The sequence below is a fragment of the Anabas testudineus genome, chromosome 2, assembly GCF_900324465.2.
Source record: "Anabas testudineus chromosome 2, fAnaTes1.2, whole genome shotgun sequence".
Taxonomy (NCBI): Eukaryota; Metazoa; Chordata; class Actinopteri; order Anabantiformes; family Anabantidae; genus Anabas; species Anabas testudineus.
This window is the reverse complement of record NC_046611.1, coordinates 30400448-30421903: the sequence shown is the minus strand read 5'-3', so window position 1 is coordinate 30421903 and position 21456 is coordinate 30400448. Positions and strand designations below refer to the sequence as shown.

Here is a 21456-nt window from a genome sequence, read left to right as displayed (position 1 = left end):
ATGCAAATCAACATAATGTGCATATATCTCTATCCAAGGTCCCTCCGGATGTCCAAGCTTATCCCCCAAACTTTGCATGGCAGCTGAACTCTCACTTCTCACCACTGGTACATTGCCTGTTTTACTGCTGTGTCAGTTGCCTTTACCCTACCATTCAGTACATTTTACCCTCGCTCGGGCAGCAACCTGAAGTGAGCAATGCAATGTTTTCCAAGAATAACGCCTATCCCAGCTGCACACGGCTGCAAGAACAGATGAGAATCACAGTAAATGACATGTATCAATCTGGAAATGGTCTCTGGGACTCCAGTAAACCAAGGTGAGAGCCATTACCCACAAATGGAGAAAACTTGGAACATTGGTGAACGTTCGCAGGAGGGGCAAGCCTGCCAAAATTACTCAAGAGCACAATGGCCACTCATCCAGTAGGTCATAAAAGAACGCAGAACATCTAAACAATTGCAGACTTCAGTTGCTATCAGTATTCATGATTCAAGAATAAGAAAGCGACCGGGCAAAAATGACATCCATGAGAGAGATTTAAGAAAAAAAACACTGCTCGTCAAAAAGAACACAAAGGCTCATCTCACATTTGCCAAACAAATATCCTGATTATTCCCAAGACTTTTCTGCTTATATTCTGTGGACTTGTTAGACAAAAGTCTAGAACAGTTTTGAAGCTGTGTGTTCTGTTACACCTGCTGTAAAACTTAAAATAAGCTTTAGAACCTGGAAAACTTGTCATAATTGATGTAACTGCAAATTCTGCGCTCTACCAGAAAATCCTCAGATCAGTTCATGACCTCAAGCTCAGGCAGAGTTGGTTCAAAAAATCAAGGTTTTTGAATGGCCTAGTCAAATGACCTTGAACGGGTCATTCTTGCTTGAAAACCCTCTAATGTGGCTGAATTAAAACAATTGTGCAAAGAAGAGGCCAGAATTTCTCCGCAGCGATGTGAAAGACTTATTGCCAGTTATCGCCAATGCTTGATTGCAGTTGTTGCTTCTAAGGGTGGCTGAACAAGTTATTAGGTTTAGAGGGCAATTACTTTTTCACATAGAGCTTTGCACAGCATTTTCTCCTTAATAAATTAAACCATCAGTTTGAATTTGCTTTGGGTTATCTTTGTGTAATATTACAATTAGCATGACAAATATGCAAAAACATACAAAAAAATCAGGAAGAGGACAAATATTTTTGTACAGCTCTGTATATATCCTTTGTTCTTAATTGCAGTACTTGAGGAAACATACTAGCTTACTATTGGCACTGATTGGTCCCACAAGACCACTTATGAAAGAAGCGATTTAATGTGATTTAAGTGATTTAATGACTATCTAATCACCCTGTCTCTACTGTGTATGTACTCCTACTTTCCAAAAGGTATTTATGTGCTTCCAATAATAACATTACATAACTCAGAGAATATTTCCTAGCTTTAAGCAAACACAGTTTGAGCTTTAGTAGTGCTAAGAGAAAGAGAAAGCACAAAGTTCATACAGATACTGAGCAGACATTCGGCAGTCATACGGTACTCTGTGCGCAAGTAATGCGTTATGTTGACTGAAAAAATAAACTTGGTGCCAGTTTTCCTAAAATATATTTAAAGAAAGTAAATATGCTTATTTACTTTCTGGCAGAGAGTTAAATGAGAAGATTGGTACCCCTCTCAATGGGTTAATTTTGTTATCTTTGGACTGGATTTTTTCCAGTCTTCATGCTAAACTAGACTAACTTACTGCTGACTGTAGCCTTATGTAACTGTCCACCAGAAGAAGAGTAAGTGTGTGCACCACACCAGGAAATCAAATGCAAAATAATGAATACATTCTTAGAAGGATTGGCTGGATGGGAAAACCTCATCAGGTCACAGTTGGTTAGCAATTGGTTGATGTCAGTGTCATTCATAAAGAACCCACCTGGTTGGCTGCTTGCTGGCTTTTCTAGGCACATTTACCACAAATGGACACCAACTGTGTGCTGCTTCAGCTCTCTGTGCACCCCCACCCACTAGTTGGTGCAAAGCACTTCCAGATTCTTGGGGAAAGTAGTTTATTATGATAACAGAAAGAGTCCTAAATTACTAAGCAGGGTGGCTGTGAGTCAAACTGGTACACTCAGGGAAGTTCAGAGAACACTTAAAATAGCATCACACACTTCTCACATGCTTGCAAATGTGTGCATGTGCTCTTTTATTTAGCCACTTGTTCTTTTCAAGTTACCACAGGAGGACATCCCATATACTGTGTGTTTATGTGGCTTACAATCAGTGGTGTTAATTTCCTTAACTGACTGTTTTCAGAAATAGTGTGGGACTTAACATTGTGAGTGTAAGGGTGTCCGATAATCTTTTGTGTCTAACATGGGAAGAGATATTGTCTGAGCAATTGCTTGTTTTGCTTTCACACCGGACATTACTTACTTTCACTTTATAGTGTGCTACAGCTCCTCAGCATGCATACAGATAAGTATATCAAGGTTACGCCACTCTACACAGAGATTTAACTGTTTTAAGGCTCCTTTTATTTGCATTCTGAGCCTTTTTTGTGAAACTATCATTAAAATGTCACTGATTGGCACCGACTTAAGCAAAACTGATCTCTGATTACTTGTTATGGTTTTGACATTGACCACCGTACCATTTCATAATCATTTTTCTAATTTAGCCCTGACACAGTAAAGAGAAGGGTACACATAGTGCCCACTGATTGGCACTCTACCAAAAAACGGAGAATGTAAACCAATGGTTGCCTGGGAGGTGGGAAAAACAATCAATCAATCAATAACTTTGTTGTCTCCTGGGGGCAATTATTTTTGTAGCAGCACAGTAGCACAGAAAACACAGGCACAGTCAACATAAAGTACATAGTGGAAGGACACCTTTATCACCGTCTCCTCTCTGAGTTCACCAAACTGATCGCTGAGGGTAGTGTTTGTATCTACAGGTTGTGGCTACAGCTGATGCAGGCGGCAACAGATGAAGATTCACTTGCTTTGGGACCTTTGAATTAATTTTGTTTCAGGTAGAGAAAAAAATGTACACTTATTCTGTTTTCCGTTTACAAATCTACAAAAACAGACTGGAGGAAAAAAGCTGAGTCAGGTTTCTGAGCTGTCCATGCCAATTTCTGCATGAAAGGTACTAAGACAGTTATTTTAGATTGAGTTTAGTTAAGTTGACTTTATAAACACTTTATATCATTTAGAATTTTATTACTACCAATACTGATTCATATTTCAAAGGTTTCTTAAAAGCGTAAACTTTAACTTGATTCCGACAACAGAACTTGGAGGTAATACAATGTGAGATTTGTATCTTAAAACTGTAAATTCCCTGCTTTGTTGTGTTGATTCATCCAGGGGATGTTCATGCCCATCTAAAGATCACTTTTACTTAAAAAAACATGCATGCCCAAAACAACCGCTCCCACCTCATTAGCCAACTGTCTCCAGAACAATATATTATACTGAACAAGTGCAACAGTTACACCATCACATAAAGAATCAACCTATTTAATGAGATGATTAATCATGGTGATTATGGAAGGACATTAGGTGCAGTTCATGCCCAGCATTAGGGAAATGAGGCTCAACCCCTCAACACATACTGACCCCCACTACACGCACATACATACACAGTCAATGCAGTCCTAGCTGCTAGTCCAGTAGTCAAAATTCCATTTTTGCCAGGACTGAAAAAATACTTTATTTTCTGTCTGAGCACAACTCTAGACAACATGTGCTTTGTGGCAACACTTTGGAAAATACCATATCCTGTTTACTGTGTACAGTGCCAGTTTAGTATTTATGGATAAACTTGACTGGCATGCCAAGGTCCTCGCTTTCAACCTTTTGGGATGAACTAAAACACCAACTGCTAGTCAGGCTTTTTCAAATACATCATAACATATGCTGTTGTAACTGAATGGGAGCAAATCTCTGCAGCCAGGTTCAGAATTTTGGTAATGATGCAACTATGGGGCATGTACAGTAGTGTATGAGTCTGCAAGCATGTACAGTCCACACTGACCTTTGGTCCTGGAAATCCTGCCAGTCCGCTGGGTCCTGGCAGTCCTGGTCCCCCCTGGTTGACAACAAACACACTTTGAGGGATTCTAGTACTATTACAGAATCAATTTGTCTCTCTTCAACCACTGCATTGCTCAAACTGCAGAGACTCATGTGATATAAAGAAGTCTCTAATAGCCTACACACTCTGAGCCTCTCCAGAAAGCTAAACCATCACACTTGGTCTTCTTCTACTCATTCATGGTTTCATGTGATTAGATTGTTCAGTTTGATATGATGTATTATTTTCATAAACTCACAGGTATCAGTTAAGCAGGTTTAAAGCGTGTTGTATACATGTGACTGTTGAACAGAACTCAATCTTACCACTGATCCCACTTCCCCCGGTGGTCCAGGTTCACCTCTCTCACCAGGAAGACCCTGTGTTAAAACATAAAAATAAAATGAAATTTGATTGCTGGTAAATTAGCCTATTAATAAGACAACGAGTTAGAGTCACTACAAAAATAATAATAAAACTGTTGTTGTTTACCACTGATACATTTGAACAGTTGACACTGTAAATTTGTTATTAAAAAACATTTGATCAGTGATAGTACCAATAGTGGTATTAATATCCAGGAGGTGGTTACAGTTTATGGTGGATTAACAAAGCTGCAGGCTTCCATTTCAAATGTACACAAGAGCTAATTTAATACTGTACTACAAAACATCTAAATGTCCTGTTGAAATGAAGAAAAGTATGCTCACCTTCGGTCCAGGGGGTCCTGGTTCTCCTTGTAATCCTGGCTCGCCTCTGTCTCCCTGAGCAACATCAACAGGATAATAAATAACTGTAATACAGGCAGTAGACAAGAAAAGTCATTTATACAGCAGTTTCTTTAAGGTCTTACCTTGTCGCCTTTTGGACCACTCTCCCCTTTTGGTCCTGCAGGGCCATCATCACCCTGCCCAGACATCAAAAAACACAAATACTTGTGTTATTACTTTTAATGTTCATTATGTCTTCTGGTGACGTAAGAGAGCTGGTGAAAAACAAATCTTACCAGAAAATGAGGAGCTAAACCTCGACCTATAGGCTTGGACATTGTGCTGATCTTGTTGGAAGTTCTAAATATATAAAGTTAAATATTGTCTACACTCAAAGTGATAGATGACATGATGATATGATTATGTGCCGTAAAAATCAGGAAAAGGCAATTCAGATTCAATTCAATCAGACTATCAGAGACACTCAGAGTATCATGTCATTATAAAGTGTGCTAACTACTACTAAGGTTCTTGTAGATTACTACATGATTTTAGAAGCTCAATGTGTGCTTTAACAGACCCTGCAAGTTTGGAAATGACATGGATTCTTTATTAACCTTCATTCCTGGCAGTCCAGGAGGGCCCGGCTCCCCAGGCTTCCCATCTTTACCCTACGAGCAGAGACAGCGTTATGTGCAAACAGCTTGTGCTCTGAAGACAGATTATATGAGATAATGAAAAAAGAGAAAGGACGAAACTGATCAGGACTTACAGGCTTACCATCAGGCCCTGGTGGTCCTTCCCTCCCTTTCTCACCTTGTGAACCCTGCAGAATTATAGTAGTCCATTACAACACAGAGAAACTTACTCTGAATCACACATTTGTGTACTACTTAACAGTTTTTTGACAATCACTGGGCCAAATAAATAAATATTTTTTAGTCACATACTGTAGAGCCATGGCTCTATGAAGGGCAAATACAGGCAACCAAATTACAGCCTCAGAGAAACATATCTAGTGAGCTGATTCATATAATTTGATTTATTACTTTACTACTAGGACTTTGGAGGTTCTCTCTGGATGAACAAACACTGCTTAGTGTTCCTCATTAGAAGTGAGTCACTACATCTAAACGTCAGTAAGGGCCATTACTTGGGGACAGAAGTCAAATCTAGACATGTATTTTTGGTCAAATGCATCAATGCCACATCAAATACACACAGATTAGCAGTTTTCTAGTTTTCAATTTGCGCCTTGTGGTCTCTCCTCCCTTTTTCCTTACAGCCTATACCCCCTCAGATAAGTATCAGAGTAAATAACTACCACTGTGTGTAATGACCTCCAATATAATTACACAGTGTGTCCAACAGACTCCTGTTGGAACAGATTGATTACTGCAGAAAAAAAGAAAACAAGTAGCAGAAATACTGTACGTGTGGAAACAGCTGTTGAATTATCATAGTATCACAGCTGAGGTTATACTATAATTGATTACACACACACACAACAGAAAAGTGATGCATAAAGGCCCCAGACTCAAACTCACTAGGTCGGCATCAGACAAGGCATATTTCACGTTAGCTTTGAATCCTATAGGATTAATTAGTGTGTGCGAGTGTGTGTTTAGGGGAGGGGCGTGGGCATGTTACCATGCGTCCAGGCGAGCCACGCTGCCCCGGTGGTCCGACTACACAGCTGCAGCCTTCTTCCTCCGGCGTGGCTGTTCGATTCAAAGGACACTGAGAACACACAAACAATTTGATGTCTGCAGTATAAAGCACACTCTGCCTATTTCAATAGGTGGAAAAATTAAAAGGCTTTATATAAAGAGATTTCTCTCAAAGGTCAAACTCTCTATAGATGTTTTCCACTACATCTAATCACATCTGTTTGGGTATAATGTTAATTTTGCCAGTCTCCTCAGTAGATAAATACTTTTAGGAAACACCTAATTAAAAACATGAGAAACAAGATAGAAACTAGACTCACCCTTTCATCGCCCTGTACACCATGGGAGAGAGAGGAGAAAATAAAAAGGTTATTACTGTTGTTATAGCCTCGTACACATGAGTATACTGAAATTGAAATACAAAGTGTGATCACTGTTCAGTTCGTACCACAGAGTAGATCTCACAAGCTGTTTCTCTCTCACTCTGATGAGGATCACAATACAGACGCAGCTTCTGAATGTCAACCTGTTTCAAATGTAACAAATATCATTTGTTAAACAAAACAGAACAATTCAGTTTATTAGTGCTTTTAAATAGCAGAAATCAGACTTATGGTTAACACACTGCTCTGACATTTTGCTCATGTTGCCACATTTAGATATACCATCACTGATGGTTAGTCTCTCTACATATGTATTTTTAGACGTAACATGACAAAAGCACAGTCACAGAGTCATGATCGGCAGTAACAAAATGGTTTTGTAATAGGTGGGTTCGTCTTTTTTTAGTAAGTAGAAAATGACACCATTGTAGTTTACACTGTAATAAAATCTCTTCCCTAATTATCCTTTTCATTATGCGTAACCATCCGGTTACAAGCGCTACCTAACACTAACCCCTAATTCACAGCCAGATGCAAGACAACAACATCATACAAGTCACCTTACTGTAAGTCACAGACTCCAGCTTTAAATCTTAACATTATATTTCAATTACACATTTACATCTACTGAAATCCTCTCTAAAAGGATCTAATACTCTGTCAAGTGAGGAATTATCATCACACTTAATGTCTACATAAACCCAGGGCACTTTGACTTGAGTGGCACTGTTGTTTGTACTCACTGGAACAGTAACATCTGATCCTCTTGTCTTAGCCACGTGCGTCTCCCCATTGATGTAAATGGGCTCCGCCGGCTTCAGTATTGCCTGCTGAATCAGCTGGTCATCGAGGAAACTGGTAACGTGATGCGGCCTCACCAGGAGTTTGAGCTGATGCCATTTTCCATCATACAGAGTCTGAAAAAAGGCGCAAACATAGATTTCACGATTGTTTTCTCAAATATACTGACTATATAGTAGCTGCACAAGTTTGTTAATTTATGCGACTGAAACACATCTTTGTTCAAGCTTCTATTCATAAGCAAAGCTGCATGTGAAAACATGTATTAACTTGTCAAACCCTCTTTCCTGCAGCTTTCTGTTTCTGTTGGCAGTCTTAATGTGCGCATGTGTTTCATCTAATTTTGTCAAATGCTCCACAAATAGATATAACCAGCAAGGTATTACAACCAACGCCTTCCTTTTTTCCATCACAAACCTTTTTCTTAAAGGCTCAAGCACTCACACAGAAACAGAGCAGTTATTGTGTCACTGGGACTGTGCCATAACCATCATTTCCAAATGACAAACCACAGGCTTCTACCTTGTGCCACATCAAACCGAATCAAATCAAACATTTGCAAACACAAATTGAACATAATTACAACCCTCTTGTCGCATGGTGTAGGTGTGTGTGAGAAAGGGGGGTGGTGGGTGCTTTTTGGAAAAATAAAACAACCTGAGTTTTTCAACAAGATGTATTATTAAGTTGGGCTGCCATGGAAACAGAGGCATGCCATCCAAGAAATACACATCCCCCGACTAGTTTCCACAGGGCAAATACTGTGGGTTAAAGCAGGAAACATTTTCTTTGAGCATCCTCCTGGCTTCCATTGCATTACATCTACGTCAGTTCAGCTTTGTTATGAACTGAATAAGGGATGATGTTTAAATTACTGCTAGCCTGGCACTCTGCAAGTCATCCCAGTCAGGTTTGTTCATACAGTGACAACCAGCAGCACGGTAAACACAAGATTGGCAGCGACACTTACACAACACAAGATGTTTTTTCAGTGGCACTGCAGAAAAAACTACTGTGCAGCTGTGTCCAAAGACAAAGGTGCATGTTTCTTCAACTTGTACAAAATGTATGTTGGCCTAATGACAGAGATATATCAAGCACTTGAGAATATTGGAAAAACATTGGAAATCAAGGCTCAGCCAAAGGACATGTAGCCAACGTAGATATTATTCCCATATGTGAATATGGACCTCAATCCCCACACCAACCTGAAAGCCAGACTTAAAACTGACTCTTTGTTCCCTTTCTGTTATACTGGTGGTAGTGAAGGTGACGGTTTTGTCCTTCCCGCTTAGCGTCACTGCAGCCTGGATTTCTTTATCCTTTGACAGCACCCTCCAAAGGTCAAACATCAGCTTGCTGGAAGGCCCCTTCAGCCGCAGGGTGGCTACTAACACATAGGATGGAGGAAGGCCTTCGGGGAAGATGTCCCTGGTATAAGAATGGAGCAACACAACAGTAAACAAGGCCCATACTTAAGATGATTAAGAACCTGATGGCACTCTTTAAGGCGGTATACTACCTGGTATTCTCAGTAATGTCTGTGGAGGTAGTGAGGCTGTAGGCTGTCTCAGAAACCAGAGATCCAGGGATCTTCTTGGCCTTCTTCTGAATATTCATACCCACCATCAGCTCAAAGCCTTTCTCATCACGGGATGCCACTGGGATTCGCGTTGGACAAACAGACTCTAGACAAAAACAGGGACATTTATTTAGATAATGGCTAATTAAGAACCAGGGAGTAATTTCATTTCTTGCTCAGCTTTGGTATTGAATGTATTGATTTGTATTTTTGCAACACAACACAAGATGCCCTTCAAAATGCCCAACCAAAAATGGTTCAGTTCAAATGTCCCAGTGAGTCCTAGAGAACAAAACAGATTAAATGTAAAGGTAGATTTATTTATTTCCCTTCCTTTCTGTGTGTGTTGCCTTCTCAGTGAGAAATTCCAATTGAACTCGTGTTAGCTAACAAGCTACATGGTGATCTAAATGATTTGATGCTGACTTTTAAGCTTATTCAGTTTTTGTTTATAGTGAAGACTAATTTGTTGAAGAAGAGCATTATTATCATTCCCTGGTGGCCAGTTGAAAGAGTCATTCCACTCAGGATTAGCACATGGACTATGACTTTGGAGTAGATCAACTGTACCTATGAGCATCGCTGTGATTATGTAAGTATCTATCTTGCTCAGTGATGCTGTGATTTTAAATGTAACACGGCTTTAAATGTGTAAAACTACAGGAACCAGTACAGGAAACTCATTCTGTGCTTTAAGAGCAGCCAGCCACTGTCTCACTGTCAGTCACAGCCAGTGGTCGTGTTTAGTGGTCAAGACACGCGGATCAGACAGGTACACGCTATCTTCTGACCTTCACAGAGCTTCTGCTCCATGGAGTCTCGAATACGGTCAATGGTGGTGTAATCTTCAGCATACAGAACATAGGTGGACGACGGTTTGTTAGCTATGGATATGAGCTCTGAGGTGGTGATCTCATTGCCAACTCCAACTGCGAACACTGTAATCCCCTGAGCTTGCGCCTCCATGCTGGCATCCACCTAAAAGAAACATAGACCGGTGAAACTGAGTCTAGAAGAGAACATGCAGACTTCCAGTTTGGGATGAATAAAAGCAACGTGACATTTACCACATCATCCTGAGACTTGCCATCAGTGACCACCACAGCAATGCGGTTCTTGACTTGACTGGACCGCTGGGAGGAGGAGAAAACGTGGTCTACAGCAAACTTGATGGCCCTTCCCGTCTGCAAAGCGTCAGAAAACAGTGACGACCGGAGGTCAGTGAATGCAAAATGACACCATGCATTGAGGCATTGTGTGTGTGTGTGTGTGTGTGTGTGTGAACTTGACAGCTGCATCACAAGGTGCAAATTAAATTATATGAACACATAAAAAGCCCTTTTTTTTTAATCTTCTCGGAAAAAATGACAACTTCAGCAGCTTAAGACAGCAGTGGGAGACAGCATACGCAGTGTTTACCCAAATTGCAGAATTCAAAGAAGATGCCTTTTTATGGTTTTCCAAGAGCAAATGAACCAAACTTGTACTTGGCTGTATGTTTACTGACCAGTCCTCTGCTTGTGGTGTTGCTGTGTGGTCATGTTGCTACAGATGCACCTGTGGTAAGTAAATGTCAGTCTCTGCCTAAGTGCAGTTTGCCTGTCCAAAACAAGCCTCAGAGTGCTGCATTTATTAGTTCCTGGTTTTTCACAGGGGAGTAAAGTAGGGAAGCTGTTTATGGGATACTTTATAAAACGTTTTAAGAGTAAAGTTTGTTTTTTATTCTATAACCACCCTTCTGGATGCAGCTGCCTTGATCACTAGTGCAGTATCCAGGTCATGAAGCCTCCCCACGAGCACCGCCGAGCTTAATGCATCTATTTTATATTTGTTTTGCACAAAATAATATATGTTGCACAGAGAGTAGAGACTGTATAGCAACTGTGTGTCTACAACAATTTGCTGCTCAAACAGCGGAGCAGCTTTAGTCAGAGACTCCTCCAGCTCTGCTGTGATAAGGAAAGATACAGGAAGTCATTCCTGCCAACAGTTATCACCCTGTGCAATGACTATATTGAGGCAGTGGAGAACATTGTTTTCTTGGTATTGCACATTCATCTTTGCAATTTTGTTTATGTTTTGTTGTTTCTATCTATCTATCTACTTACTTACTTACTTGAATAATTGAATTTATACAATAAATTTACATAATAACTGCATGCAAAGTAGGACTGACAGAGTTGTAAGTGCATGCTGTCCTGCCTGTGTATTTCCCCCCAGATAGGTGATGCTCCGTATGGCCTCGATTAGCTCTGCTCCACCCTGGTGTTTTCCCAGCGGAATCTCCAGACGAGGTGTGTCACTGTACTGGATCACAGCCACCTACAGCAGAATGAAATGGGTCATTATTTACTGAAGCTGGGAATTGATACAAACGTTGTAACAGGCATATATGCTTAGATGATTATAAAGAGAATGGCCATGACTGTAGTAAAAAGATTTGATTGTAATTCTGCAAAATCTGCTGTGAAGCAAAAGGAACACAGTGTTCAGGGTTAAAGGAAAATTGCAGCTAAATGTCAACTAAAAAGAAAAAAGAAATCCCAGGTGAACTCCAGTTGGAAAATGCTAATAGAAAAAAAGCACCAGTATTGTGTGTGCACTGATGTTCATCAGCAGTGTGTACTGTACAGTACCTGTGTGTAGTGGGAACTGATGTCAAACTGGCTGGTGATGTTGATAAGCCACTGCTTGGCCGTGTCAAAGTCAGAGAAGCCAACACTCCATGAGCCATCAACAATATATACCAAGTCATTTACAGCTGTGCTGCAACCTATGTACATATGGATGCACACACACACATATAGTTAGACTTACACAGTGATCAAAGAAAAATATCTTAAAAATTAAAAATGATACAAATGTAAATGTCTTGTTAATTTTGATACTGAGGTGTTTAATGCTGCTGTAATTTAGTGAGTGCAAATATTTCATTTCTTTCTTTCTGAGGTTGCAAACAAGGGGCCATGCTCGTATGTAGTCCTCTGCTTGTGTTTTCATTAGTTCAAGCTGATTTGGACAATGCAAACTTGTTTTCAGGACTATGGGAGGATTGGGAATGTTTTATATTCTACTAACTAACAACCCACTTCTTACTGGGTTGAGTTCACTGTGTGAAAAATCTCCCTGGGGAAGGTACACAGGGCCCACACTTAATAAAGGCCTTGTATTTTAAAATTCATTTAAGTGCCTAGAATGGGCCGGTGGTTGTGGGCATATTGTTTTTCCTTTGTGAGTTGACTTGGGCTATGGCCGCGTCATCCCTACCTGCACGGACGTCATCGTCTTCCTCTGCAGCCTCCAGCTGGGTCAGTAGCATCACTGCAGTCCATACTGACCAAAGCAACATGGCTGGCTCTGCAGGAGAGCTGTCCAACCTGGTTAAACCACAGTTCATAATAAAGATTATTCCAAGTTGTAATTCAGGGAAAATCCTGATTCGTCTCACAAGCTTGGCGTGCTGCTTTTACAGAGTTCATTTACTATTTTCAGAAGCTGCTGAGAACTTGTGAAGCAGCATCATGGCCAGTCAAGGATGTGGCCAGCAGATGTCACCATTATCAACAGTGACAAAATATTGACTCACTCTTTCAGTAGGCTTAGTTTTCTCCATTACCAGTATTAAGTTGACCTTTCACCTGCTTGTATACACTGTGCTTTTTTCAGTTGCCTCGTGGTGTTAAGTTAGTTTTTTCAGTTTCAGTTTGAATAAATTAAAGATTTGTGTGCTCACATAGGATTTACAATAATCTAATACCTCCCTTTTACTGTTCACTTTTCCTTCTTGTCTCTGTGTGTGAGTGTGTGTTTGTGTTAAATTATTATGTTTGTGTTAAATTAAAGGCAAGTGTTACATTTTTATGCAAAAGAAATGACTAATTGTATTACAAATATAGCACATACACACACTCACAGTATATACAATACTAACATGAATGTGTTTCTCTTTCCAACAGTCCATAGAAAGTGAAATGAGTAGCCTGTTGTAATATTGAGTTGGCACATAGAGTATGATAAATGGCTTGACAATGAGATTAGTCTGTGTTGTGAAATCACCATATCTCTTTGTTGCTCTCTGCTATTAGTCTGCCGTCATCTTGCCTGTAAAAATGCCCCTGTGAGTTTTCATGTTGTGCCATGTAACATATGGTCCAGTGTGCTTTCTGTGAAGCTCTCCCCGTGTTCGTTTTTCAGCGCAAACATGGTTCCACCAACCACAAAGCTGGGCCAGAGAAAATAACAACGTGAGCACTATGTTGGGATGAGAAAACATGGCAGAGAGGGCTACAGCATGCTGGCAGAAGCTTTAAAGACAAGGGAGGATCAGTTAACTGAAAAGAGCACAGATACCACAACCTTTCTTTTACACACAGTCTCCTCCCAGCTCCGTAACACTAGCTCTATGTTTGACTAGTTATTATGGAATCTTATAACAATGTACTTCCACTTGTGACATTTTGTTCACCCTAAAACTACTGGTTAACAGTATAAAATAAACATTACAATAAGCAAATACTACAATAAAATATTTGAAAACAATACGCTAACAAACAATATATGTTACTTAAGACATTGGGTTTAATGTTTTCAATGTTTTAAGAGCCTGTAAAATGCTAAAATACCATATTATCATATTATTAATTTTACTCAAATAGTCATTTGATGGGTTTGATGGGTTAGAACACTAATGGAAAGCATCATTATATCAGTTTCTGCTGTATTGATCTTAAATGAAACTACATAAATAAAACTTTCTTCTGTTGAGCAACGCTTCAAAGCGCAAAATCTAAAAATTATACATTTGAAAACATTACACAGGAATTTTGTGGAATTAGTTAAGCTGAACTTAACTTAATGTGAATATATATGATTTACTAATTTCAAGTTTATTTGGCTCAGAATGTCTAGTTTTGATTTCCAGGCCCCTTTACAACTTACAAATACGAGTTGTTCTGACTTTTTCCAACTGGGAGTTATGAGTTGAATGAACAAACTTCTGAGTTGAGTTGAGTAAACATTATATCTTCAGTTAACTCAACTTGTTCAAGTTCAATTAATTTAAATTAGTTAAAATATAATAATTAATTCAATTAGTTTTACATTTTACAAAACTCAAAAAGAGGCCTTAAACCAGCTATTTAAAAAGTTTGATTCATTTGCATTTTCAAGAGAGAGGAGAAAATTTTGTTTCTTCTTTCAATAAACTTAACATGATTTACAGTCAAAATGAATAAAAAGTTTCTCTAACAAGTCATTGTTGAGCTGACATCAACTGGCAGATCAGGGGAGCGCGTCATCTCCAGTCCAGTCTTCTCAGTCAACGTGTACATGTGCACCGCATATGGATTCAGTGTGGGTTATAAGTGGGCCACAGGCTTGAAATGGGTACACTGTAGAGACCCAGCGAACGGCTAAATGTAGATGGTGTGCACTACACAAGACCCATATGTGTTATAAATAGTGGTCTCTACTGGTTTTCATGTGGGGAAAGTTTACATTACTTTAAAGTGGGCAAACAGCTCCTGTAATTTCACATTAGAAACTGTATTTATCACTGTTTAGTTAATTTGGGTTAATTTATTAAATCGATTTCAATTAAGTTATTGAAGTCCAGCAGCTTATTGGTCATGTATTTGAACTGACTGACATTCAGCTTTCTCTTGAAATGTATCCGAAACCAACCTCACACTGATACTCTCACCATTAGGTAAAGTTCTTAGCTGCAAATACGACTCTGAGACCTGTCTGCATGGATTGCATCCTTCTATGTTGGCTAAAAGAGCTGTTAATGTACATTTCCAGACTCTTCCTTATTCTGTTTTCTCCTTGTTTCCCTGTCTTTCTCAGTGTAGACCCTGGGCTTTTACCCTTACTGTTACCATTTGGGTGGGAGATCTACATCTTTATTGCTGTTATTGGTTTGTGAAAGTTGGTAATCTCATATACTGTAATTCCATCCTGACTGTGTGCAACCAAGCAAGAATCCATCAAAATTTATGACAACATATATATGACAACAACTGTAACTAACAAGGTGTCTAATTTACCAGTTGAATATTAATTGTTAAAAAAAATCAACCCTACTCCTGACCTGTCTTTCAGTAGACATTTCAGTACATATGCAGATTTAGAAGTAGGAGGAAAATGAAACTGCCCACCTGCCTTCCTTCAGTGCTACATTTAACACCATATTTTATGCCAAAACCTCATTACTGTCTAAGCAGAATCTACTTGCGTGGTAAAGGAAGAAGCTCATTGTTATTTTTCGTTGCAACACCCGTGCTTCACCTGCTATGACAAAACAAAGGCTACAGTATAAAAAAGAGTAGAGTCATTTTTGGTAGCATGTCACTAAAAATCAAGTCAGCTCTTCTATTATTACATTGGAGGCACTTTTTGTGAGAACACGGTGTCTAATCCTAACCATAAGATAATTCTAAACTAAGTCTTAACCTTCAGACAGCCACTGAATGTGATTGAGAAAGTGGCAAACACACAGAAAGTCCACACTGTCTCTAAATAAAAGTCAAACCTGTCCTCTCAATGTACACACATACAGACAGAAATTTACAGACTTTGTTTTCAGTTATTCCAACTATTACTATTTCCGTTTTTATAATGTGTGTGCGAGGCCATAAGAAAATGATTGACAGGCTGGTGTTAATTTCCTGTTTCTTAACCAACAGTCAGCGTTGGTCTCTTTTACCATCACTTTGATTGTTCCCTAACCCTATCCTGTGACTGATCAGGAAATGTTCCTCCTCTGTCTTAATTTGCAAGAAAGTTATATATTCAATTCTCTTGGTTGGAAGACTTCTTGGATAACGGCTCCACACACAGTTTACTATTCATACTGCTGTGTTTAGTGATACCTGTTTTGTCAAAAGACTGCACACCCTCCTACATTTTTATGTGGTCCAAACCAGTGCAAACAGGTGTTTAATTTTCATGTGTCTGACTGTTTCTAAAAGTAGGATTCTCGCAAATCTGCGTAACACTTTTTTCTCCCTTCCTCTGAACCCTCTATATGTCTTTGCCTCAATGCTTCACTCTTTCATTTTAAAGCACTTTAGTCATTACAGACACAGCGTAGATAGGTGGGTACTAAACCTGAATTCCTCCAAACCTCCCTCTACATTTGGCAAACCAGAGTCACAGTGCACCAACCACATCAACCACCTTCACTGGCTGCAGCATCACAGAGAATTCCTTGTGCGCAGATGTTGCTGCGATTGCTCAGCGCCTCTACTTGACTTACGAAACAAAGATGACTGCAGACAACAAGCCCAGTACTGCTATTACAGTTTATTCCTAACATGCTGCATTTCTGACTGATGACTGAGATGATGATGGTAGATGTAGCCTCCGATCTGCCAGTGTTTAGATGTAGAATGTGGTTTGACTACTTGCTTTCCATTCATTACAGTGTGACATTATTTATGAAGTTGAAAGTGCAGAATGATTCACAAAGCCTTGAGTTTATTAAAATGGAATGCTAATATAGTTTTAAAACATACTTTGTGCCTGTGGATTTTTTTATTCTGTTGTGTAATTTTAAGATGCCATTGTTTTAGGAGTACTAACATAATGCATGGACAGATATGTAATACAGTATCTGGTTGTGAAAAGCAGTTGACAATATTTTCTTTCCCCACGTTTTGATGTGTATAAACAAAACTGAATCAAAATGACAGAGACGTTTTAAAAAGTCAAAATATCACCAAAGCAGTTTTACGCATGGTTGAGGTGGAAAATTTGGAGTATTTACAAAAACAAAGTGCAGTAAAACAGGACTTAGTGATGATATACATGAAGCAAGTCACCTAACTTCATTCATCTCTATAGATGAAGGTAACATTTGTTTGAATTTCAGCGTAGTTTTGCATCATTTGAGATTTGACTGTCCCTCTTTCAGTTATGTCATCTTGCTGTGCAGCTTTCTTCTGCAATGGTTTAATGGCTCCTAACTGCAGAATTAAGGCTCAGTACTAACAACCCATAATATTCATGTAACATTAGTGGATGCAAACACGATAAATTAGCATGTTCTTTTGTCAATCTACTGTATTTTTTTATAGATGTCAACTACATTCAGATAAAAAATTGACCGTTTGAGTACTTGATTTGCAGTTCGTACTTGTCAAACATGCAAAAAGAGTGTGAACATACAATATTCTAAACTGTATTACTCAGGGATTTGGTTGTAAAGCGACCTTAACAGGAAAATTAACTACTACTGACTATTATTTACCTTTACAGCAGAGGGTTATTTCTTTGATACTTATGCAACTTCTGATGACAATTAATGGATAAAGGTAAAGGTTGTTGTGTATCAGTAATTTAATACAGCAATATGTACCTGAAGTTTGCATTCATTAGCTAATATTAGTAGTTATTACCGTTGGTCATACCAGACCAAGAAAAAAGTGAGCAAATGTGTTATATTGCTCCTGAGTATCAGTAAAACCTACACGCTGTACATGAATACCTAAAGTCACAAATAAATACAGTGACAAAATACTGGCGCTGTCATGTTCAGCCTACTGAGGACAGATAACATTCTCCATCATTTACCGCTTATTCAGTCTCTGCAAGTGCAATCATTTCGGATGGAAGACAAAGTCATCTCAGGCTACAGACTCAGCTACACAGCACAGCCTCGAAATGCCAAGAAACAGAGCAACGGAGAGAGACTGGCGCCTTGCACTAAAGCAGAGCACCTCGCTGACCCATAATCACAGAGGTTGATGTATGCAGTTATACTGTATATTTAGCTTGTCTTCTCATTGTCCTGATGGCTGGTCACTTGTGGCGCAACCAAACCCACTTGGTAACATGGAGTTTGAAAAAGACTAGTAAAAAACACTGATGCATAGACATCGTACTGTCTATACAGTCATGGCTTATGTTAAAACTAAATGAAATAACAACTATGAGACTAAGAAACCACCAGATCACTTGAGAGTTCACTTACAATGTCTAGATGAACTAGTTTCTAACACTTTCCATTGAGCTGCTGTAACACCACTGTGATATTGATTAGTATATAACAAGGTGCACATCACATCCTATAATCTCATCCAGAGCCAACACACCGAACACTCTGACTATTTAAGCAGCCTTAACTGTCCCTGAAATCCCTCCACATGTCAGCGCATGCAGCTAAGACGGCTTACCTTTCTCTGTCAGCTGCAACAAGCCAGTAATGAACGCCACTCAGCTCAGAGAGAAAATAAAGAGGGTGAAGCCCTGACTTGGTAGTGACTGTCCTCCCACTGGTTGGTACAGGGAGTGGTGGGAGTGTCAGGGCAGCCTTTAGAAGCTGTGGCCAGCTTCACCACAGAATTTGACACTACAGAGACTAATGCAGATCCAGCTGTGATTTACACACACACACACATCGGATGTGTGGACTGACCACAGTGTGAAAGGGCAATAGTGTTGTGTTGATAGTGTGTGCTTAAACGTGCATGCAGCTCTCAGTTTTCATCTGCCGCTCATTCATCACTCAACATGAGCTGAAAAACATGAGTTGATGTTTCGGAGGATTTTTCGGTCATTTTATGGTTTATACGAGGACAGAAACAGGCTAAGTAGGATTACAAGGCTTGCGACTTATAGGCTGTCAACTTGAACTTCAGCTCCTCCACTGGAATTAAGGGCTCATGTGTGAAGAGCTGAAACCAGATTCAGTCAAAGCATAAACGTGGGCGGCGCTGTGGTGAACATGTGTCTGCAGCAGCTGTGCAGGAGTTTACTTCAATTACAGGTTAACAAAACTCTGTGGCAAGAGATGAAACCTGTACCACGTACTGAATCACTGTAATAAAGTCACGATTTAGTTAAAGCGACAATATGCAATCTTTGGGAATCACCTAGCACTAACATGAGACTCAATCAACTGTGCTCGGGGCAAGCCCTGCCTCTTCCTGCTCCACCACGCTCCACTCAGCCCTTTAGGAATTCGTCTGATGACACTGCAGTGAATAAGAGACTGCAGAACTAGATAATAAGATAAAAAGATAATAAATATGTTGAAAACAACCCACATGAGGCTGAGACAGAGGGAGATGATGACATGATGCGTGACATTTGAACAGCCATTGATTGGCAGCCGCCCCTCTTCAAATGCTACACCTGGATCACCGGCACACCCTCACCCCTCAGTGTCGCCTCCCCAGTCCCTCACACCTCTGCCTGTCAAACAGGGAGGTGTGAATAGACTATTTAAATGACTGAACCCCTGCAAAGCCGGGGGCCAGCCTGTTTTAAAACTTTAGCCATTATTCCAGTTTCTAAAAAGGCGAGGATCACAGGTCTTAATAATTACAGACCCGTTGCCCTGACTTCTGTGGTCATGAGATATTTTGAGCGCCTCGTCCCACCCCAAGGACATTAGAGACGCTCTTCTGGATGTCCTACATTCACCTACAGACCCAGCAGATCTGTAGACGATGCTGTACACATGGCCCTCCACTTCATCCTCCAGCATCTGGACTCCCCAGGATCCTATGTCAGGATACTGTTTGTGGACTTCAGCTCTGCCTTCAACACTATTGTCCCAGCAGAACGTGACAGACTCACTGCAGGCGAATCATGGACTTCCTGACAGACAGGCGGCAGTTCGTGAGGCTGAGGAAGCATGTCTCAGAGACCCGGACCATCAGCACTGGATTCCCTTAAAGCTGCGTCCACTCTCCTCTGTTATTCTGCCTGTACACCGACCTCTGCACAACTGGACACCCGTCTGTCAAACTGCTGAACTCCTGCAGCTGACACCACGCTCATCAGCCTCTTCTCTGATGGAGATGAGTCAGCTTACAGAAGTGAGATGGACGGTCTGCTGTTATGGTGCAGCATAAACAACCTGGAGCTTAATGCACTCAAGACAGCAGAGATGATAGTGAATTTCAGAAAGGACCCAGCCCCCCTCCCACCCATCATTTTCTGTGACACTCTGGTGACCTCTGCCAAGTCGTTCCACTTCCAGTCCCTCCCCTCTGGCAGGAGGCTCTGCTCCATCAGGACCAGGACCTCATGCCAAAGGCGCAGTTTCTTCCCTGCTGCTGTCAGCCTGCTAAACAGTGCCCCAATTCCCCCCAGGTTACCCCCCTACTCCAACCTACTGGTCTCCCTAACCCTAACCCTAACCCGTGTCTGCTCCTGACATCATGACATATTCCTAGTGCTGTACAGTGTCCTTCACTGTACCTGGCAATAAACTGTTTCTGTTTTTGATTCGGATTCGGATAATCTTCACTTGCTGGTCTCCTGAATGTACAACAGGGCAGGACGCATGTTGTCTACATCTTAAAGACACCACAGCAGTGTGCAGGCAGGCTGACATTGGCTATTTTCATACTCTTTTCATACTGTGTTAGGAATGCCACTGGAGGCCAAGGGGTGTGTCTGAAACGTTGCTTAAGAATACAGGACAGCACTTAACAAAAAGACGAGACAGAGTTTGGAGGAATGTGGTGTAGAACCAACACAACATTTTCTCCTCTGATAAACACCACAACATAGTGCAGAGCTGTGGAGATAACGACAGCACAAAAAGGAACTTTAGTTTTAAACTCGCCATGCAGAGGAGCTGATATTGTATTTTCTTCTGTTTGACACTGGCTGCAGCGTATATATTTAACACAGTGTTTGTTCAGCAGTAGTGGCAGGTGAAGAGGTTAGTAAAGCTGCTGGGTTCTGTTCATTTGTAATGGTCACTTTTTATCTCTAGGTGGCAGCGCTGCCCACATAGAAACCTGTGGATAGGCCAGTGTTTAAAAAGACAGCTTGTGCAATTGATGGTACAGGTTGGAACACCTTTAGTTTTAGGATAAGCTGGAGATGGTCACACAATAGCTGACATTTCATTAATTTCAGTGCATGTACAGTGAAACAGGATATAATGTTTCTACTTTTGTTGTATCTGGTTTTAAAGTACAGCTCAGTTCCCACCCTTGATAAAACTCAGTTGACAGGTTTGACACATGTTAGCTATGTCATTTAAAAGGCAACAAAGTAATACACAATCCAATAAAATAATTTTCAAACTGTTTTTTGACAGTGACTCCAAAAAGACAGGAAGAGTGCAGTTGCAGTTGCAAAACTATTTGCAGATGGCGCCCTCTTTATACAATAAGATGATCTTCAGTTCACTAGAATTTGAGAATGACGTGTCCATCATCTTCCTCAAAGGCCACATATTCTATTGGTGTGAAAAGTAATTAGTTACTTACTTAA

General features: G+C 40.2%; 1 protein-coding gene across 1 annotated transcript in view; it reads right to left on the bottom strand.

Moving 5' to 3' along the window:
• The window catches only part of si:dkey-225n22.4 (collagen alpha-1(XXI) chain), a 52365-nt gene extending 33941 nt beyond the window's left edge, over positions 1-18424 (bottom strand). Inside the window, exons 1-18 of the mRNA XM_026361108.1 lie at positions 18393-18424; positions 12484-12593; positions 11853-11989; positions 11419-11538; positions 10284-10400; positions 10008-10194; positions 9157-9322; positions 8843-9065; positions 7577-7750; positions 6899-6976; positions 6771-6782; positions 6431-6520; positions 5553-5606; positions 5398-5451; positions 4924-4977; positions 4781-4834; positions 4397-4450; positions 4032-4085 (exon numbers count right to left, since the gene is read on the bottom strand). Of these exons, the coding sequence (XP_026216893.1) occupies positions 4032-4085; positions 4397-4450; positions 4781-4834; positions 4924-4977; positions 5398-5451; positions 5553-5606; positions 6431-6520; positions 6771-6782; positions 6899-6976; positions 7577-7750; positions 8843-9065; positions 9157-9322; positions 10008-10194; positions 10284-10400; positions 11419-11538; positions 11853-11989; positions 12484-12565 (1710 nt within the window). The 5' untranslated portion in view covers positions 12566-12593; positions 18393-18424. The remainder of the gene's footprint in view (positions 1-4031; positions 4086-4396; positions 4451-4780; positions 4835-4923; positions 4978-5397; positions 5452-5552; positions 5607-6430; positions 6521-6770; positions 6783-6898; positions 6977-7576; positions 7751-8842; positions 9066-9156; positions 9323-10007; positions 10195-10283; positions 10401-11418; positions 11539-11852; positions 11990-12483; positions 12594-18392) is intronic.
• Positions 18425-21456: the final 3032 nt, after the last annotated feature.